We start from the raw sequence: 14,529 nt of genomic DNA, 5'->3' as shown, positions 1-14,529 counted from the left end.
TTCTAAATGCGACAAATGCACATCTCTGAATTATTTTTTTTCTTTTCTGAAAAGCACATGACTACCAAAATTTTCATCCCAGAAGCATGCAATGAAAACTATGTACATACTCACTCTAGATTTTTATAATCAAATGAAGCTTTTTGCCACAATAGAGAGTAAGGAGCAACCATTGTAATATAATTAGATGAAATCACATTTAATAATAATAATAATAATAATAATAATAATAGTAATAACAACAACAACAGTAATAAAACATAACATCTGTGGATTCATTGTCCAATTACTGCAAATAAATCTCGAGAAACTGGTAAACTTGAGTTGCAGAGTTCAGGTATATAAAAGAACATCACAAGAATTCTATTTCAAGACATTAATTTCATATTCCAGCAAAGATGAAGAAAAAAAGAAAAGAAAAGGAAAGGGAAAGAAAATCCTGGCTGTAAAATTGGAGTAGCTTATTGGAACTTCCAAGCAGAAATAAAATGCAATGGAGTCCCCTTCCACCCAACAAGAAGTGCTTTCCCATTCACCTCAAAGCTGTATGACTCCCCACAGGCAAAGTGCTTTACCAACAAGCTAGCCTGATACACTGACCACTGATTAAGCTCAGCCTCCACAAGCCCATACCTAGCAAAGAACAACCTCCACACATCAATCCCTACTTGCCTAATCACTCTCTCACTCCCCTCAGCTGCAACAATACTACTAATTCCCGGCGAGAAGAAGTCCTCTTCTACTATCATCCTCACTCTCTCGTCCCCTCTCATACAATTCTCTAAGCAGTCGAAGAACGCGCTGAAGTAAAACAATGCTTCGGTGAACCGGTTAATGAACGATCGCGAATTATGCTTCGCCTCCACGTCCACAACCGTCACAATTTGCGGTCTCAGGTTCCTTATCACCTTCATTACGTTCTCGAGCCTATCAGGCTTTATGATCATGGTGTTCATGTCCATTGAAGAGTATAAGGCAATTGTTTCTGTCTCTTCTATCTTAAACATATCTTCCTTGAGTTCCTTGATGTCCGAAACTATTACCGGTTTGAACACAAATGGTAACTTTAGGATCTCAGCAAAACTTGTTAAGCGCTTACCGGTCGAAGTGATCTCCTCCTCTGAAGTCCCAACAGCACTGATCTTGACATAATCGACCGAACTCGAGTTCGACAAGGCTTGCATCAGGATTGTCCATTGCAGTCCGTGCTTGATCGAGAGATCGATTAGATGGATTTTCTTTGCTGAACCCAAATTGTCCAAAATGGTTTGAACTGAAGTGAACTGCATGATCTGCTCAAGGGGGAGGCTTCTAAAGGTAGCTAGATGAACCGGGTGATTACTTAATAATGCTTTCATTACTTCTTGTGCTTTTACAACAGTACCCTTTCCCCCGTGGATCCTCTCTTGTAGTGCATCTGCGAAATAGTAAACTACTCTTTGAACCGAATTTCCTGTTTTTGAGCACAGTTTGTAACATTCCTTGATTAAATTGGTACCGTGATCGAATCGCTGTTGGCTTACCTTCTCAGCGGCGGAAAAAAGAAGAATCGCGAGCTCTACATTCATAATCTCCGCAGAACTAAGCCCTGAAAACGATAAGCCGAATTGATTATTAAGCATAAAAGGATTGCAATCCTTGTGTGTTGACAGTTGAATGAAGAAAGAAGCAGCAATCCGCATGAAATCTTCGGTCGACAGTTTGCTTCCTCCCCTCTCGATCGACTCATTAGGCTTTTCTCCACTCCTCGCATTGAATTTAAATTGGTATTTGCTCAAAAGCTCTGACGTTTTTGAGGGAAGAGGCGGTGTGCTCTTCTCGTCCAACTGCAGAAGTTCAGAGTTCGACGCAGGCTGGTCTGTTTCCGCTGCAACAGAAATCGCTGAAGAAATTGAATCAAAATGCATGTCGTCCATGAACGCAAAGTCCGAGAACAGCTGCTGATCATTAAGCACCAAAGGAGCTCCCTTTTCGAAGCAACCCTCATTGTAGAACCCATAGCTGGACCAGAGATCATCAAATCCACCCACATCTTCTGCTGTGACAAATTCGGGTTCCTGAAGAAGGTGATATTTTTCCTGATCAGTAAGATAATCGATGCCATTGATTGAGATTATAGAACTCAACATCTTGGAACCAAACTTGATTCAAAGATCATCAGTTTAAAGTGTGTACGAGAATGGTCTGTATATACCGAGTTAAGAGATATGAATGATCCAAAGGATGGATCTTTGGTGACAAAAGTTACATGTGAAGGGTATCAAACAAGGAAAGCAAAGACAAAAATCTTGGGGAATCCATGACAAGATCAACAACATAAGACATAGTTTCTTACTAATATAATAGGTATTATATTGTCGTTTACTTAATGGCTTCCCACAAAAGCTTAAAAAGGGCCTCCTGATCGATTGATTCTAGATAAAGCAAGTCAATCATGTAACAAAAAGAGCGGCTTTCACATACGAAAGTATCCCTGTAAAATCATCTATTTACACGTACATACCTGGCATGACATCTTGATGACAAAATGATTAATAAGCAAAGTTCGGCAAAGTCAAGAATACTGCGGCTTCATTAGATATAATAAATTAGTAATTAAGGTTACAGATGGTTATAATAACAACAGCATACAAAATGGCACATTCTGTTTATCTTGTTTGATAGTTACTTACCAGAAACATAGGGAGAATAAACAGACAAACACAAGGATAGTGTAAGCAACACTCATATTCAGGACAAAGCAATCGAAATACTGATGTGCTTGCTGCCAACACCACAGACAGGGAGCTTTGTAGAGAAAGGACATGGAGCAACCAGGAAGCCATCAGACACTTCTCTCTCTTCCTTTTTTTTCTTTTGCAAAAGAGATTCAAAAAAATTAGAGATCCAGTCAAAGCTTGTAAAGACTTGATAAAAAGTTCAAACTGCTAATTGAATGCTCAGGTAGAAAATTAAAAGATTTCAAAATTTTATGGTGAATAGTAATGAGAACAAAGTTAAGAAGCTCACCCCTTCAAATAAAGGAACCTTTCTAACCTTAAACTACCATATGAACTAGAATACAGCATAGTAAGGAATATACAAAACTCAAATCCTCTCTTCCACATAAGATTCTGGATTGGCTTAAAAGACCGAAAAAGGTCTGCCTCTCCCCCCCACCCCAAATCCCCGAAAAAAAAAAAAAAAGAGGCGAAAAAACTAATACATAGAACAACTACATTTCTTTGGGCCATCCATTTGATAAACATTTGATCCTACGATTCCTCGCCACAGTATTTCAGTCGGAGCCGATTTATGGCTTCAATCTGTCGTGCTGCTATGTCCTTGATAGAGAACACTTCCTCCCAAATGCGCCGAAGTTCTGCTAACAACATGAATATCAAGAAAGTTTTTTTATTAATCTCTTCATTGAAATATTTACCTACATCAAACATAAATTAATTTTAGCCACATATTTCAATGTTTTATGTGAAGCAATTCTTACAGCTAAATGGACAAACAAACAAAAATATTTGCTAGTTCATTTTCTATGACTTTCCTGACAATAAAGAACTCTCTTTGAGTTAATAGTTGACACCATTATCAAGAAGAGAAGCATCTCTATACTACTCAACTCCATTATTTCTATGCCCTATGTTCCTTTTTCCAAGAATTTTGCTTACAAAATTGATCACAGCAAATATCTCTCTTTCTTATTTTATTGAGAACACAGCAAATCTTCCATAGTTTTTATCCAAGGGTCACTATGCTTTATCTCATTGCTATTTACACTTGCTATTTTATTCATCGACAGAACTGACATAATTGATGCTGTTTCAAATATTTGTCATCTTATATACATAAAATAGAAAAACTATAAACTATGAAAGAATATTCATACACTAACAATGTATCACAAATTATCCAGATATGGAAAGTGTAAACAAGTATTAAGTAGCCAGCATCTCAAGAACAATAGGTAACAAAACAAAGGTTCCATAGTCCATACCAGATCGCTGCTTAGCTGAAAGGCACATGACTATCATATCAAAACGTGGAACTTTGACCAAATTATCCAATATGCTAACTGCGAATTCTGTATCCTCCCTACATACCAAAAAAAAAAAAAGAGAGGTTAATATGCAAGTACATTATAGGCATATAAAATATATCCCCGCAAAATTGTCACCCCATAAATACTTTTGTGTAAGCTACAAAAAAACCCAACTCTTTTCAATAACTTAATTTCTAAATAGATACTCTTATAATGATAGAAATGTCCCTCTATTAAAAACTGTTTCTAATACGATAACAAATTTTTCCATGAATTGGATGATTCCCCAATTTAAGGGTACTTCCGTGAAAAAACTGCAATCTTGTAGGGTAGAGAGAAAATTCATATTGAACAGCGATATACATGTAAATAAAACTACAGTAAGTGAACTTTTATAATATAGCAGAATAGAGCATAAAAGGCATACCTAAAAAATGTGGCAGTGCATTTGATGATATCTATCAGAATGGGTGCGGAAAGTGCATTTTTAAATATTTGAGGTAGAGTAGATGGTGGGATTGCCTGGTCCAAAGTTGAAACAGGGAACGAATTGAGGGTGCTTTCTAATTAAAATTACCCACAAAGCACATAAAAGGCTAATATGCAAACCTTCAACAGCTGAGCTTGCTGACCACAGTCATCAGAGAGTGCCCTCCAGGAAACCTCGAATTCATAAGCTGATTTTGGAGCAGTGATACTTTTAGAAGAATTAGCCAAAGCTAATGAAGAAGCACGAGATGCAAGATCCTGCATTGATGGTTTTAACTCGTCTTTCCGACTAGAAACCCGAGTCCCCTGCTTGCATAATTCAATATTAGAAAAAGCACCATAAAGTATAGGGACTTTTTCCCCCCTAAATATAAAACAAAATTTACCGGATGAGAAATAAGAGTGAATGCTTTGCGACTTTACAATTCTGGTGCAACTAAACAAAATCATAGTATTATTTCACTCCGGCTAGCTGACAGCAAATAATATGGCGACATAATGGTGTGCAAGAAACTTGAAAGTGAGACAGTTAGCCATGATCTAACATCTTAAAGGTCAATAAAGAATATTTGAAATACTTTTGAAAAGATATTCCCTCGTGCCTTAGGTTTTCTGTGCTTTAAGTTGTCTAAAATTCTGTTAAGATTCATTAATTTTAGATGTCTCCATCTACAATAGGTGATCTTCAAATATTATATTTTGCTTGAAGAAGAAATAGTAATCCCAATAAAGAATCAGAGATTTCTTTTATCCTTTATATATGAAGGGGGGAAAAAAAAAAAGTCCCTGGTGTACACCTTCATACTAGCATCTGCGGAACTCGATCCGCCTCCTTTTGATCTATCAAATAAATTCTCTCTGGTTTCTGCAGGAGCTTTTGAAGCTTCTCTTTCTGTATCATTTACAGCAACCAAAGGCGAATCATCAATTTCCATGCTGCTGTTCTGAAAAAGGCATGTAAATTCAATTAATCTCATAAGCAAATAAAAGAGAAAATAGTCTCTTATATTCCTTAAAGCTGCAATATGAAAGTCAACAGACACGCAAAGTTTACCCATATTATCTTACTTAAGTCAGTTTCCTTTGATGCATTTCATTAATTACTCGTGATAGAGAACACATATTACAGGCATCAATTTTAGAACTCATATGAACAAACTGTAGAGATCATTTCAAAGCTACCATGTTGACAGTTTTTTTTGCAGTCGCAGCTGTCTTTTGGGCCTTATATGTGGCTAAATTGTCTGCTTTTTGAATTTCCGAAACAGAAGGCTTTAAGGATTGAGAAACCTTCTTGGCCATTTCCTGCATCAATAAAGTTGACATTATAAACCAACAACACAATTGATACAGAAATACTTAAACTACAATATTGGACGCAAGAAAAGATAGTTGTTTCTACCTTGATCAACAAATGTATGATATTCATGATTAACTCAAATGACAATATACGCATATATGATAGTAATAGCAGCACAACTGTTATATCTCTCTGTCGCTAAATTAGCTCGTTCTTTTAAAAGGTATATTGGCCAACACCAACACTTAAGAAATGATGAAATGAGTACAATGATTCCCCTTTTTTTGAGATACTTATATTAATAAAATCTGATAAAATCAACTCGGATGGTTCCACTGGAAATGACAGACAATCACCTGGTCATACAAAGCTTTTGTTTCAGCATACTGCTTCTTGAGCTCTTGATTGTTAGGCTCAAGTCTTATGGCAAATTCAGAATCTACACATAGAAATTAGTTATCAGTATTTCCGAAAATGGTAAAGTTAATCTACAAAAATTGAGCTTCAAAATATAAGATATTGTTAAGAATGAGAAATGGAATACCTTCCATTGATTGCTTAAGTTTGCCAAGTTCTTTCCTAGCTGTTGCTCGACGTGAGTATGCTTTAACATAGCGATCATCCAAATTCAAGGCTTCAGTGCAGTCATTCTCCGCCTCCTCCAATCTAATAAACAAGAATAAATCTAATAAATAAAAGTATAATTTACATCGGAAAAAGATCAATCACCTAAATTCAAAATTTACTGATTACAAACAAGGGATTGCCATAAAGCAACATGCCTCCTGAGTTTGAGATATGCCATAGCTCTATTGGCAAAAGCAACGGATGTGGGAGACAATGCAATACTTCGCGAGTAGCAATCAATTGCTTCAGCAAATTTTTTTTGTTTAAAATACTCATTTCCCTGCAATAAAAGAAATGGTAAAAGAAGCCAATTTACCACCAGAAGATTCGTATAATGTACATAAAAACTAACAATCAGAGGCTACAAATCCTCACCAGCTCTTTCTCTGAGGTTGCATCAGGTAATGTCTCCTCATTCAAAAAAGCAGAATACTTCGAGTAGTTATATCGTTCGTTGGGATTTTTTGCAGGAAAATCAGAAGCTACATTACTCTTAGTGTTCGATTCAACTGCAGGAACTTTTTTAGGAGGTCCTTTTTCTTCTTGACTCTTTCCAGAGTTTTGTAAAGACCCCTTCAAAGAGAACAACAGCAAATTACTCTCGGAATAACCATAAGAATAGTAACATTCCCTGTACTGTTGACAAAGAATAACAAAAATCAGCCTTTCGTGAAGTAAAAGCATTTTCACGCATGGATACCGGTGCAGCAGTGCATGTTCTGATAGAAAAATCTCTTTGCAAGCAAAACGCTATAGAGTTAATTCACATCTTGTTGTAGCATCCTAAGCCAATTATGCAATACGTCTCGATTTTGAGCACCAAGCATGTAAGTCATAAGAATTAAAAAAGAATCTCCTGATGTCATATCTCATTCAAATTACAACAAACGTAAGTGCACACATTACTTGGAAATTGAAAAGTTGAGTGAGTTAAAGAAAACAAAAAATAAACAAAAATCAAGGGAAAAAAAACGAAGTAACTGTCGTTGCGTGCCTGAGTTTTCAATTTCTGATTTTTATCCTTGAACAAGTTGTTCCATCCCTGTAGTTCGTTCAAAAACCCTTCAACCTCCTTCAAACAAAAATAAAAAATAAAAAATATACATAATAAATTACCTAACCTCACAAATCTCTTTATCGGCATGCTTAAAATTGAAATCATAACTCATCAGAAAAGTTTTTTAAAAAAATCAAAATAAAAAAAGAATAGTTCGAAGTAGGGTTTTACCAGGGACCGATCTCGATCGGGCTTACTCGAGGACATGGATTACGGAGAGCAACTACAAACAGCAATTAAATAAACAAATAAAAGAGAAATTGATCAAGAGGAGAGGAATCGGAGGAGACCGATGAGGGATAAGAGAAGAGGCTTAACAGAGAGAAAGATGTAGAGGGAGATGAAGACGAAGCAATGGCGCGGGACGACCTCTCTCTCTCTCTCTCTCTCTCTTTCTCTCTCTCTCTCTCTCCCCTTCTCGATGCTTCGAAAAAGACAATGGGCTTGGTGAAAAATAAATGGGCCGAAACTTTTATAATTGAGGCCCATTAATGATTTCGTAGGCTCATTATTTCATGGGCCCAAATTTGTTTTGGGCTAAGACACTTGTTGGGCCACTGCATTGTAATTGAATTAAAAAATGATAATAAATAAATATGATAATTAATTTAGTGGTTCAGCTTTTTTCGGATTCTCGGACATAAACCCTCCTTTAAATATCACAATTTAGACAAAACAGACCCATAAGTTTTAGAAATATAGCGTTTTTTTGGAAAGCGTTATTCTTTGCAAAATAATTACGATTTGGTGTGAGAGACTTGATTAGGCAAGTTTCCTTAAGTTCATAAACCATTTTGATTAAATTGATGAAGCATTGGCATCCAAATCACTATAAATTTTAAAAAATAATCACAACGAGCCAATTGCGTGATTGGTACAGGCATAGTATTAGTGCAATATCAAATCCTAGATAAGGAACTTGAGTAACTCGAGTGGCTATACTTGCTCAAGTGGCTATATTTGAGAGGGTTTATTTAAAAATAATTAAGTTAGCTAAAAATATAAAGCTATTGGACTTTGAACTTGAGATTTCAGGTGTAACGGCCAGACATTCTAACAATAATAACTTGTTAGACTCAAACCATTGGCCTAAAATACTTAAACTCGATTTTTATTACTAGCGTTTAGGTCTTATATATTCTCATTTTTTCATCCGATATGGTATTATTGTGGTATTACAAACTTTTCATGTTTAGATCATGACGTTCTTGTTGAATTTAAACCAAATCACAGATACAGGATAGAATTACTGGTAATGTGAGATTTCAGAAGTGGCTCCCACCAAATTCGTTGGTGTGGCACTTTATCCCACATAGTACGTAACTCTTACACTTCCTGCTGATATTCAGTTCTGATACTAATTATAATTACCTGACCCACCAACAAATTATTATTGCTAGTGAGTCAAATAGTTGCATCATGTGTCAACTATTCAGCGCTTTAACCACCAGCATTAAGCACAGTCACTACATTACTTTTGAGTTTTACACGGGAGATGACGACAGCAATGGTAGACAATAGAGGATGGCGGTGGCGGCCGACTTTAATGGAGACAATTAATGACAGTGACTCCATGGAAATTCTTTATCGAATCAGCTAAACTACTACTTATTTATTTATTAATTCTAAACTGGAGTTATCAGGAGATGTAATGTTTCAGAAATAGTACTACTTCATCTTCTTTTTCTTCTGCGAGGTATACGTCGTTGTGATCACTCTCAAATGGCAACCAAAATACGAACTAAAACCTACTAAATTTGACTTTACATTTGCTCGTCCATTGTCGCGCATTTATTGGGCGTGCATCGAGCAATAAGGCGTCGAAACCTACCGAATGCCACCACTTTAAATCGCAATCAACCTTAAAAAACTTGAAGTGCGTAAATGTTGGGCTCATTAACACTGCATACCTACTCTCCGTAACGCGTGTCCCGTAAGTAGTGGGTGGGTCGGGTCTTCAATTGGCACATGAGTTCACACTTCACAGCGATAATAAAGTGCTTTTGGGGGCCCATTTATGAGACATTGAGCTGCTGTGCAATACCAAATTACCAATATGGCAATGTCGCATCTTCAATTCCTCTGTCTCAGTTTATATAAAAAAAATATTTCTAAATGCACGAACATTTGATGTCTATATTTTTCAAATTTTTAGATTTATTCTTTCGGCCACTGAATTAAAAGTCAATAAAAGTGATTACTGTGTGATCTATTATTATGTACGATCAATCCAAGAGCTGCTATGATTGATCTAATGATCAAAAACACTGTACTAATACCAACATTTCGGTGCTCCTAATTAAAGCACCCCCAATGGGATTCCCTACCCCTCTCTCTCTCTCTCTCTCTCTCTCTCTCTATATATATATATATGGATTGTATTTATATATCATTTTTAAAAATAATTTTTTTTAATTGACGGTACATATCGTTAAATATAATTTAATGCATACAAATATTTTATAGATCAAATTTAATGATTTTATTGGCGTTATATACTTTGCAATTAGAAAGCCATAGAATTGACAAATTTTAACAGTGCATGTGGATGTTTTTTTAATCTAACACTCTAGAAAAATCAAAATTTGTTATATTTTTATAGAAAATTTTATTCATTATATGGATCGAAATCAATAACTCTACTCTTAAATCGAAGAACTCGATCCTCTATTTTTTAAATATCGTTTAGTTTTGACGTTTCAATTTATGCCTATCTATTTATTAGACTTCCTTGTAATCTTTACAAAATAATGAATTTTTATTTTTAGATACCACAAATAGAGTAGATCATTAATAGATAGAATTATTGATTTAGAAACTCTATTGTGGAATATATATTCTCTCTCTATTTGTGCATCTTGTTATATTTATGGGACAACTATTGTATCATATCTTCAAATTCCTCTTTCCTTCTATTGTTACTCAATAGTAGGGATGCAAATGGGACGGATTAGGAAGCGGGAGGATTTTTTCACCTCCCGCTCCATTTCTTGTCGGGACGGGACGGATTCGTGGCAGGTTATTTTTTATTTTATTTTTAACTCTCATTTACTGCCACATTCAGGGCGGGAGCGGATTTTTCGCGGATTTTCGATGAATCGGGATAGATTGAAGGAATAAAAAGGGTCTTCCGCCTCCCGCTCATTTACTTAGCGAATCGGGACGGTTTCAGAGAAGATTATATTTTTCTATCTTTTTTATTCTTACTTCCCCATTTGGGGCGGGTTGGGGTGGAAGCTCCACCAACCAAGATCCATTTGCATCCCTATTAAATAGGGTAGTGATAAAGAAGTAATTTTACTTATTTACTGTAAATTTACTTAGCTGGGTGTATTTTGTCCATGAATATTCATAAAAAGAATAATTCCAGTCACATTCAGACTTAATGAATTTGCCAAACGTTTACAAACTTATTTGTCGTAATTAACCCTATATAATTACTATTGCATTGTACTCAATAATACAGTCGATGTCACAATGATATATAATTAATAAGCTTAGTTACATTTAGATCCTTATTGTTATTACGAATTTGTTCCCCAGGTTTAATTAGATCAGCGTAATAAAAAGCGACTTATTGAAAACAATGAAACATTCCTGTCCACATATATAGCACACAGTGGGAGACCAAAAAGTTGACCAAGTCAACGCTCCCTAGTCTAATGTTACACACTAGTGAATTACCTGCGCGATGCTGCGGATATAAAATTATTTTTATAATAAATTTTATTTTTTTAATATTTTTATATAGTTTTATAAGTCTAATTATTAATTAAACAAAAATTACATAAAAATAATTTAGTAGTTAAATCTATTTAAATAAAAGTCATTAAAATTGATATATGCGCAAAGTAAATTTATATAATAATTTATTTTATAAAGATACATATGAAAAGGATTTGAGATAAATATATCAAAATAATTTTAAAAAATCAATAAATAGAAGGAAAATAAAATTGTAAATGAAATTGTTTAATAAAATTAATTATATATACACAGAAATACACTATATTTCTAAAATTTTACTCCTAAAATTTAAATACTATATTTTTTTTATACAACGATATTTTACGTGATTTAAATTGTATCTATCAGGTTAGATTTTATTACGTGATTTATTATGCGTATTATTAATAAAATTAATTAATTATATTATAATTTAATTAATTATTATAATTTAGAATTTAAAATTAAAATTATGAATATTATAAGTTAAAATTAGAATTTAGAATTTAAAATTTTCAATTTAGAATTTAAAATTTAAAATTTTAAAGTATCAAAACTTTAAATTTTCATATCAAAATTTAATTACTAATAAGCTGTTATATAATTTATTAATAAAATTAACTAATTATATATATATATATATGTGTGTGTGTGTGTGTGTGTGTGGAGAGAGAGAATGAAGTGGAGGGTTGGGGGACAGGTGTCAACCTAAGGTTCCCCCAACCCTCCTTTAATGTAATAGAAGAAATAGATTTGCTTTTGCGTTGGATGAGTAGTTGATGTATGAACTTCGAGTTTTCAAGTCAATAAAATAAACTACAAGAGAGTAGCTTAGAGTAGATTATAATTTTACATTATTTTTTAAAGTATAGTATAATTATATTTCAAAAATTACGTCAATTTTTTTTTCTCACAAATGCTTCATGAGATAATTTTCTTACTGATATACTATAGTATAACTATACTATTTTTCAAGGAAATCCAAATATGACCCAATAAAGTATTTCAATAAGTTAATATATAATAATTATTATAGAAAATGTGCATTAAGCTTAATTTCCTTTTCACAAGGAATTGCACATTTCATAGATTACATTTATTCAACAATGACATAATTTATATAATTGCATCAGAGATCGAAGAAGCACGTATATGTTTACTTTGTAACTCTTTTTTGATCTAATAATACTATTATTTTTTTTATTGGCATGCGCGGTTGCTTGCTGCCTCGCCCGATTAAGTTATTATTGAATAATCTGATTTGTTGGCGTGTTTAAATTGAATAATTTTGAGTTATTCTATTAGTCAAGCAGAGCTTGATTCCAATTTTTTTTTTTTTTTTGTGGAAGTTTTGAATTACTACTAAACCTTAATTTATTTGGAGATTATGCATGCTTGATCAATCATTGTTGACGTCAATAACAGCGCCAGCGGGGAGAAAGTGACTACCATCTCCAATTAATCTAATTGCCACCCGAAGATAATGTAATTAAGGGATGATATCAAATATGCCCCTAAAAGCTTCTAGAATATCTGAAGTACGTTTACTTTTTCTTTTGTTTCAAATATACTTAAATAAGTATATTTTTTTATTATTCAAAAATACTTTCGCTGTTAGTGCCCGTTAAATTATTTTCAATTAAACTCGGGTTAAATTTCTATTACAGTTTTAAAAAATCTCTCTCTCTCTCTCTCTCTCTCTCTCTCTCTCTCTCTCTCTCTCTCTATATATATATATATATATATATATAGAAACTCATGAAATATGACAAAAAAAAATGAAAAAAATCATGTATCAAATGCTATAGAAACCCCTGAAAAATAATTAGAATGTTAAGCATAAAACTGATCGGACTGTTCTTTTTCTCTCCTAACATTGACTAACAATTGGGTTGATGACATGCTAATGCCGCGGAAAATTCTATTAAAGATCACGTGATCAATTATAATTGGACTAAAGCTAAGGGCGTATTTGGTTCCACGGTAAATTTTGAAAAAAAAATATTCGGCGAAACAAAAATTTCGGAGGAAGATAATTTTACACTCTGTAATGTTTAATTTATAGGAAGATAAATTTCAATTATTTGGTTGAAAGAAAAAAAATTATAAATAGAAACTCTATATTATTATATATTATTAATATATAATAATTAACATATTATAATATATTAGTATTATAATTTATATTTATAAAAAATACATTAAAATATATTATAAAATAAGTATATAATATAATATATGATAGTATATATATTTAATACTATAAGATAAATTACTATATATTTATAAATAATATTTATAAATAAAATATTATATATATATATATATATATATATATATATATATATATATATATATATATATTATATAATGAATGAGAGAGAGAGAGAGTAGGTCTAAGGATGGACTCTCTCGTGCGGTCCACAAGATGAAGTACACTTCACGGACCACATGCTAAAGCACCTGTGAGCTGTTTTTCTTTTTTTTTTTCTTTTCTTTCTTTTTTTTTTTTTTCAGATCCAAGTTTTGTTTTTTGTTCAGACAAAGCGGAAAACGAAAGCGCCAATTTATTTGAAAACTATAAAAAAAAATTTTAGAAAATTTTTTTTGCGAGCAATCAAATATAGATTTTTTTTTTTTCCTTGACCATTTTTTTCAGAAATTTTTATAAGAATCCAAACACACCCTAATGTGGTTTTGATTTTTTTATTTTTGGACAAAACCAAAATGACGAGAATCTAAAGACTAGAAGATACGTTTGGTCCATAAAGTTTCCGTATCATCACCACCGGTAAATGAGAGAGACTTTTTTAGAAAATAGCCAAAATCCGATTTGGAAGAAATTTAAAAAAGGTCTATTTTCGGGGCGTAATAAGAAGGAGAGTGTCCAAATTATTTTGGACTCGAATTTGTTTTTCAAAATGTCCAAAATTGACCAATCCAATTCGATTTCGACACCTATTACAAATTGATTAAGATTGGGATACTATACTTGTAAGAGTGTAAATACTGCAGATTAATTGGTCTGTTCAGATAATATCTCAACTCAAATCGATCCGAAGTTAAAAAATAATAAAGTCGAGCATATTTGCAAATTTTTGAAGACAAGATAATATGTTATGTGGTTAGTTAACAAGCTAAAGATGATGAGAAAAATCTTAAGATCTACTAATTTTGTAATTCACAACAATAAGAAATTATTTTAAAAAAATTGAAAAAACTTTGTTTATGGGATGTTTGTGTACCCTCCTTTTATAAATTGATGAATTTTGGAGTTTCGTTTTGGTATTTTCACTC

The 14,529-nt window shown here is 33.1% G+C and overlaps 2 protein-coding genes across 11 annotated transcripts; both read right to left on the bottom strand.

The window, feature by feature from the left end:
• LOC109708979 (DELLA protein RGL1-like) lies at positions 252–3,252 on the bottom strand. 4 transcript variants are annotated; one of them, XM_020230983.1, is made up of 3 exons: positions 3,010–3,252; positions 2,673–2,853; positions 252–2,057 (listed from the first exon to the last, which is right to left on the bottom strand). In XM_020230983.1, exons 1-3 carry the CDS (start codon positions 3,246–3,248, stop codon positions 462–464), a joined length of 2,016 nt encoding a protein of 671 aa, XP_020086572.1. In that variant the 5' UTR covers positions 3,249–3,252; the 3' UTR covers positions 252–461. The 4 variants fall into 4 exon arrangements, with proteins under 4 accessions (XP_020086572.1, XP_020086571.1, XP_020086569.1 ...); XM_020230982.1 differs by lacking the exon at positions 3,010–3,252 and adding an exon at positions 2,504–2,569 and having other exon boundaries at positions 2,673–2,801; XM_020230980.1 differs by having other exon boundaries at positions 2,673–3,010.
• On the bottom strand, positions 3,019–7,916 carry LOC109708980 (RNA polymerase II-associated protein 3). 7 transcript variants are annotated; one of them, XM_020230984.1, is made up of 13 exons: positions 7,825–7,915; positions 7,678–7,729; positions 7,444–7,521; positions 6,825–7,085; positions 6,605–6,729; positions 6,367–6,488; positions 6,179–6,261; positions 5,705–5,827; positions 5,320–5,466; positions 4,643–4,828; positions 4,461–4,555; positions 3,989–4,086; positions 3,019–3,364 (listed from the first exon to the last, which is right to left on the bottom strand). In XM_020230984.1, exons 2-13 carry the CDS (start codon positions 7,711–7,713, stop codon positions 3,255–3,257), a joined length of 1,464 nt encoding a protein of 487 aa, XP_020086573.1. In that variant the 5' UTR covers positions 7,714–7,729; positions 7,825–7,915; the 3' UTR covers positions 3,019–3,254. The 7 variants fall into 7 exon arrangements, 5 of the variants coding, with proteins under 5 accessions (XP_020086573.1, XP_020086574.1, XP_020086575.1 ...); XM_020230985.1 differs by having other exon boundaries at positions 3,019–3,361; positions 7,678–7,914; XM_020230986.1 differs by having other exon boundaries at positions 6,825–7,022; positions 7,678–7,914.

Source organism: Ananas comosus, linkage group 4, assembly GCF_001540865.1.
Source record: "Ananas comosus cultivar F153 linkage group 4, ASM154086v1, whole genome shotgun sequence".
NCBI classification, from domain to species: Eukaryota; Viridiplantae; Streptophyta; class Magnoliopsida; order Poales; family Bromeliaceae; genus Ananas; species Ananas comosus.
Note: the sequence above shows the minus strand (reverse complement) of the source record. Positions and strands in the feature narration are given on the sequence as shown.

Bases quoted from the DNA above. Each gene is read 5' to 3' on its own strand.
- LOC109708979 (XM_020230983.1), bottom strand. From the start codon at position 3,248: ATGTTTATCAAATGGATGGCCCAAAGAAATGTAGTTGTTCTATGTATT. The intron at 2,854-3,009 runs GTGAGCTTCTTA...CTTTTGCAAAAG, and splicing joins AGGTTCCTTTATTTGAAGGG to AAAAAAAAGGAAGAGAGAGA. The intron at 2,058-2,672 runs GTAAGTAACTAT...CACCTTCTTCAG, and splicing joins TTATTCTCCCTATGTTTCTG to GAACCCGAATTTGTCACAGC.
- LOC109708980 (XM_020230984.1), bottom strand. From the start codon at position 7,713: ATGTCCTCGAGTAAGCCCGATCGAGATCGGTCCCTG. The intron at 5,828-6,178 runs GTGATTGTCTGT...TTATTGATGCAG, and splicing joins CAAAAGCTTTGTATGACCAG to GAAATGGCCAAGAAGGTTTC. The intron at 4,087-4,460 runs GTATGCCTTTTA...TTTGGTATGTAG, and splicing joins TGCACTGCCACATTTTTTAG to GGAGGATACAGAATTCGCAG.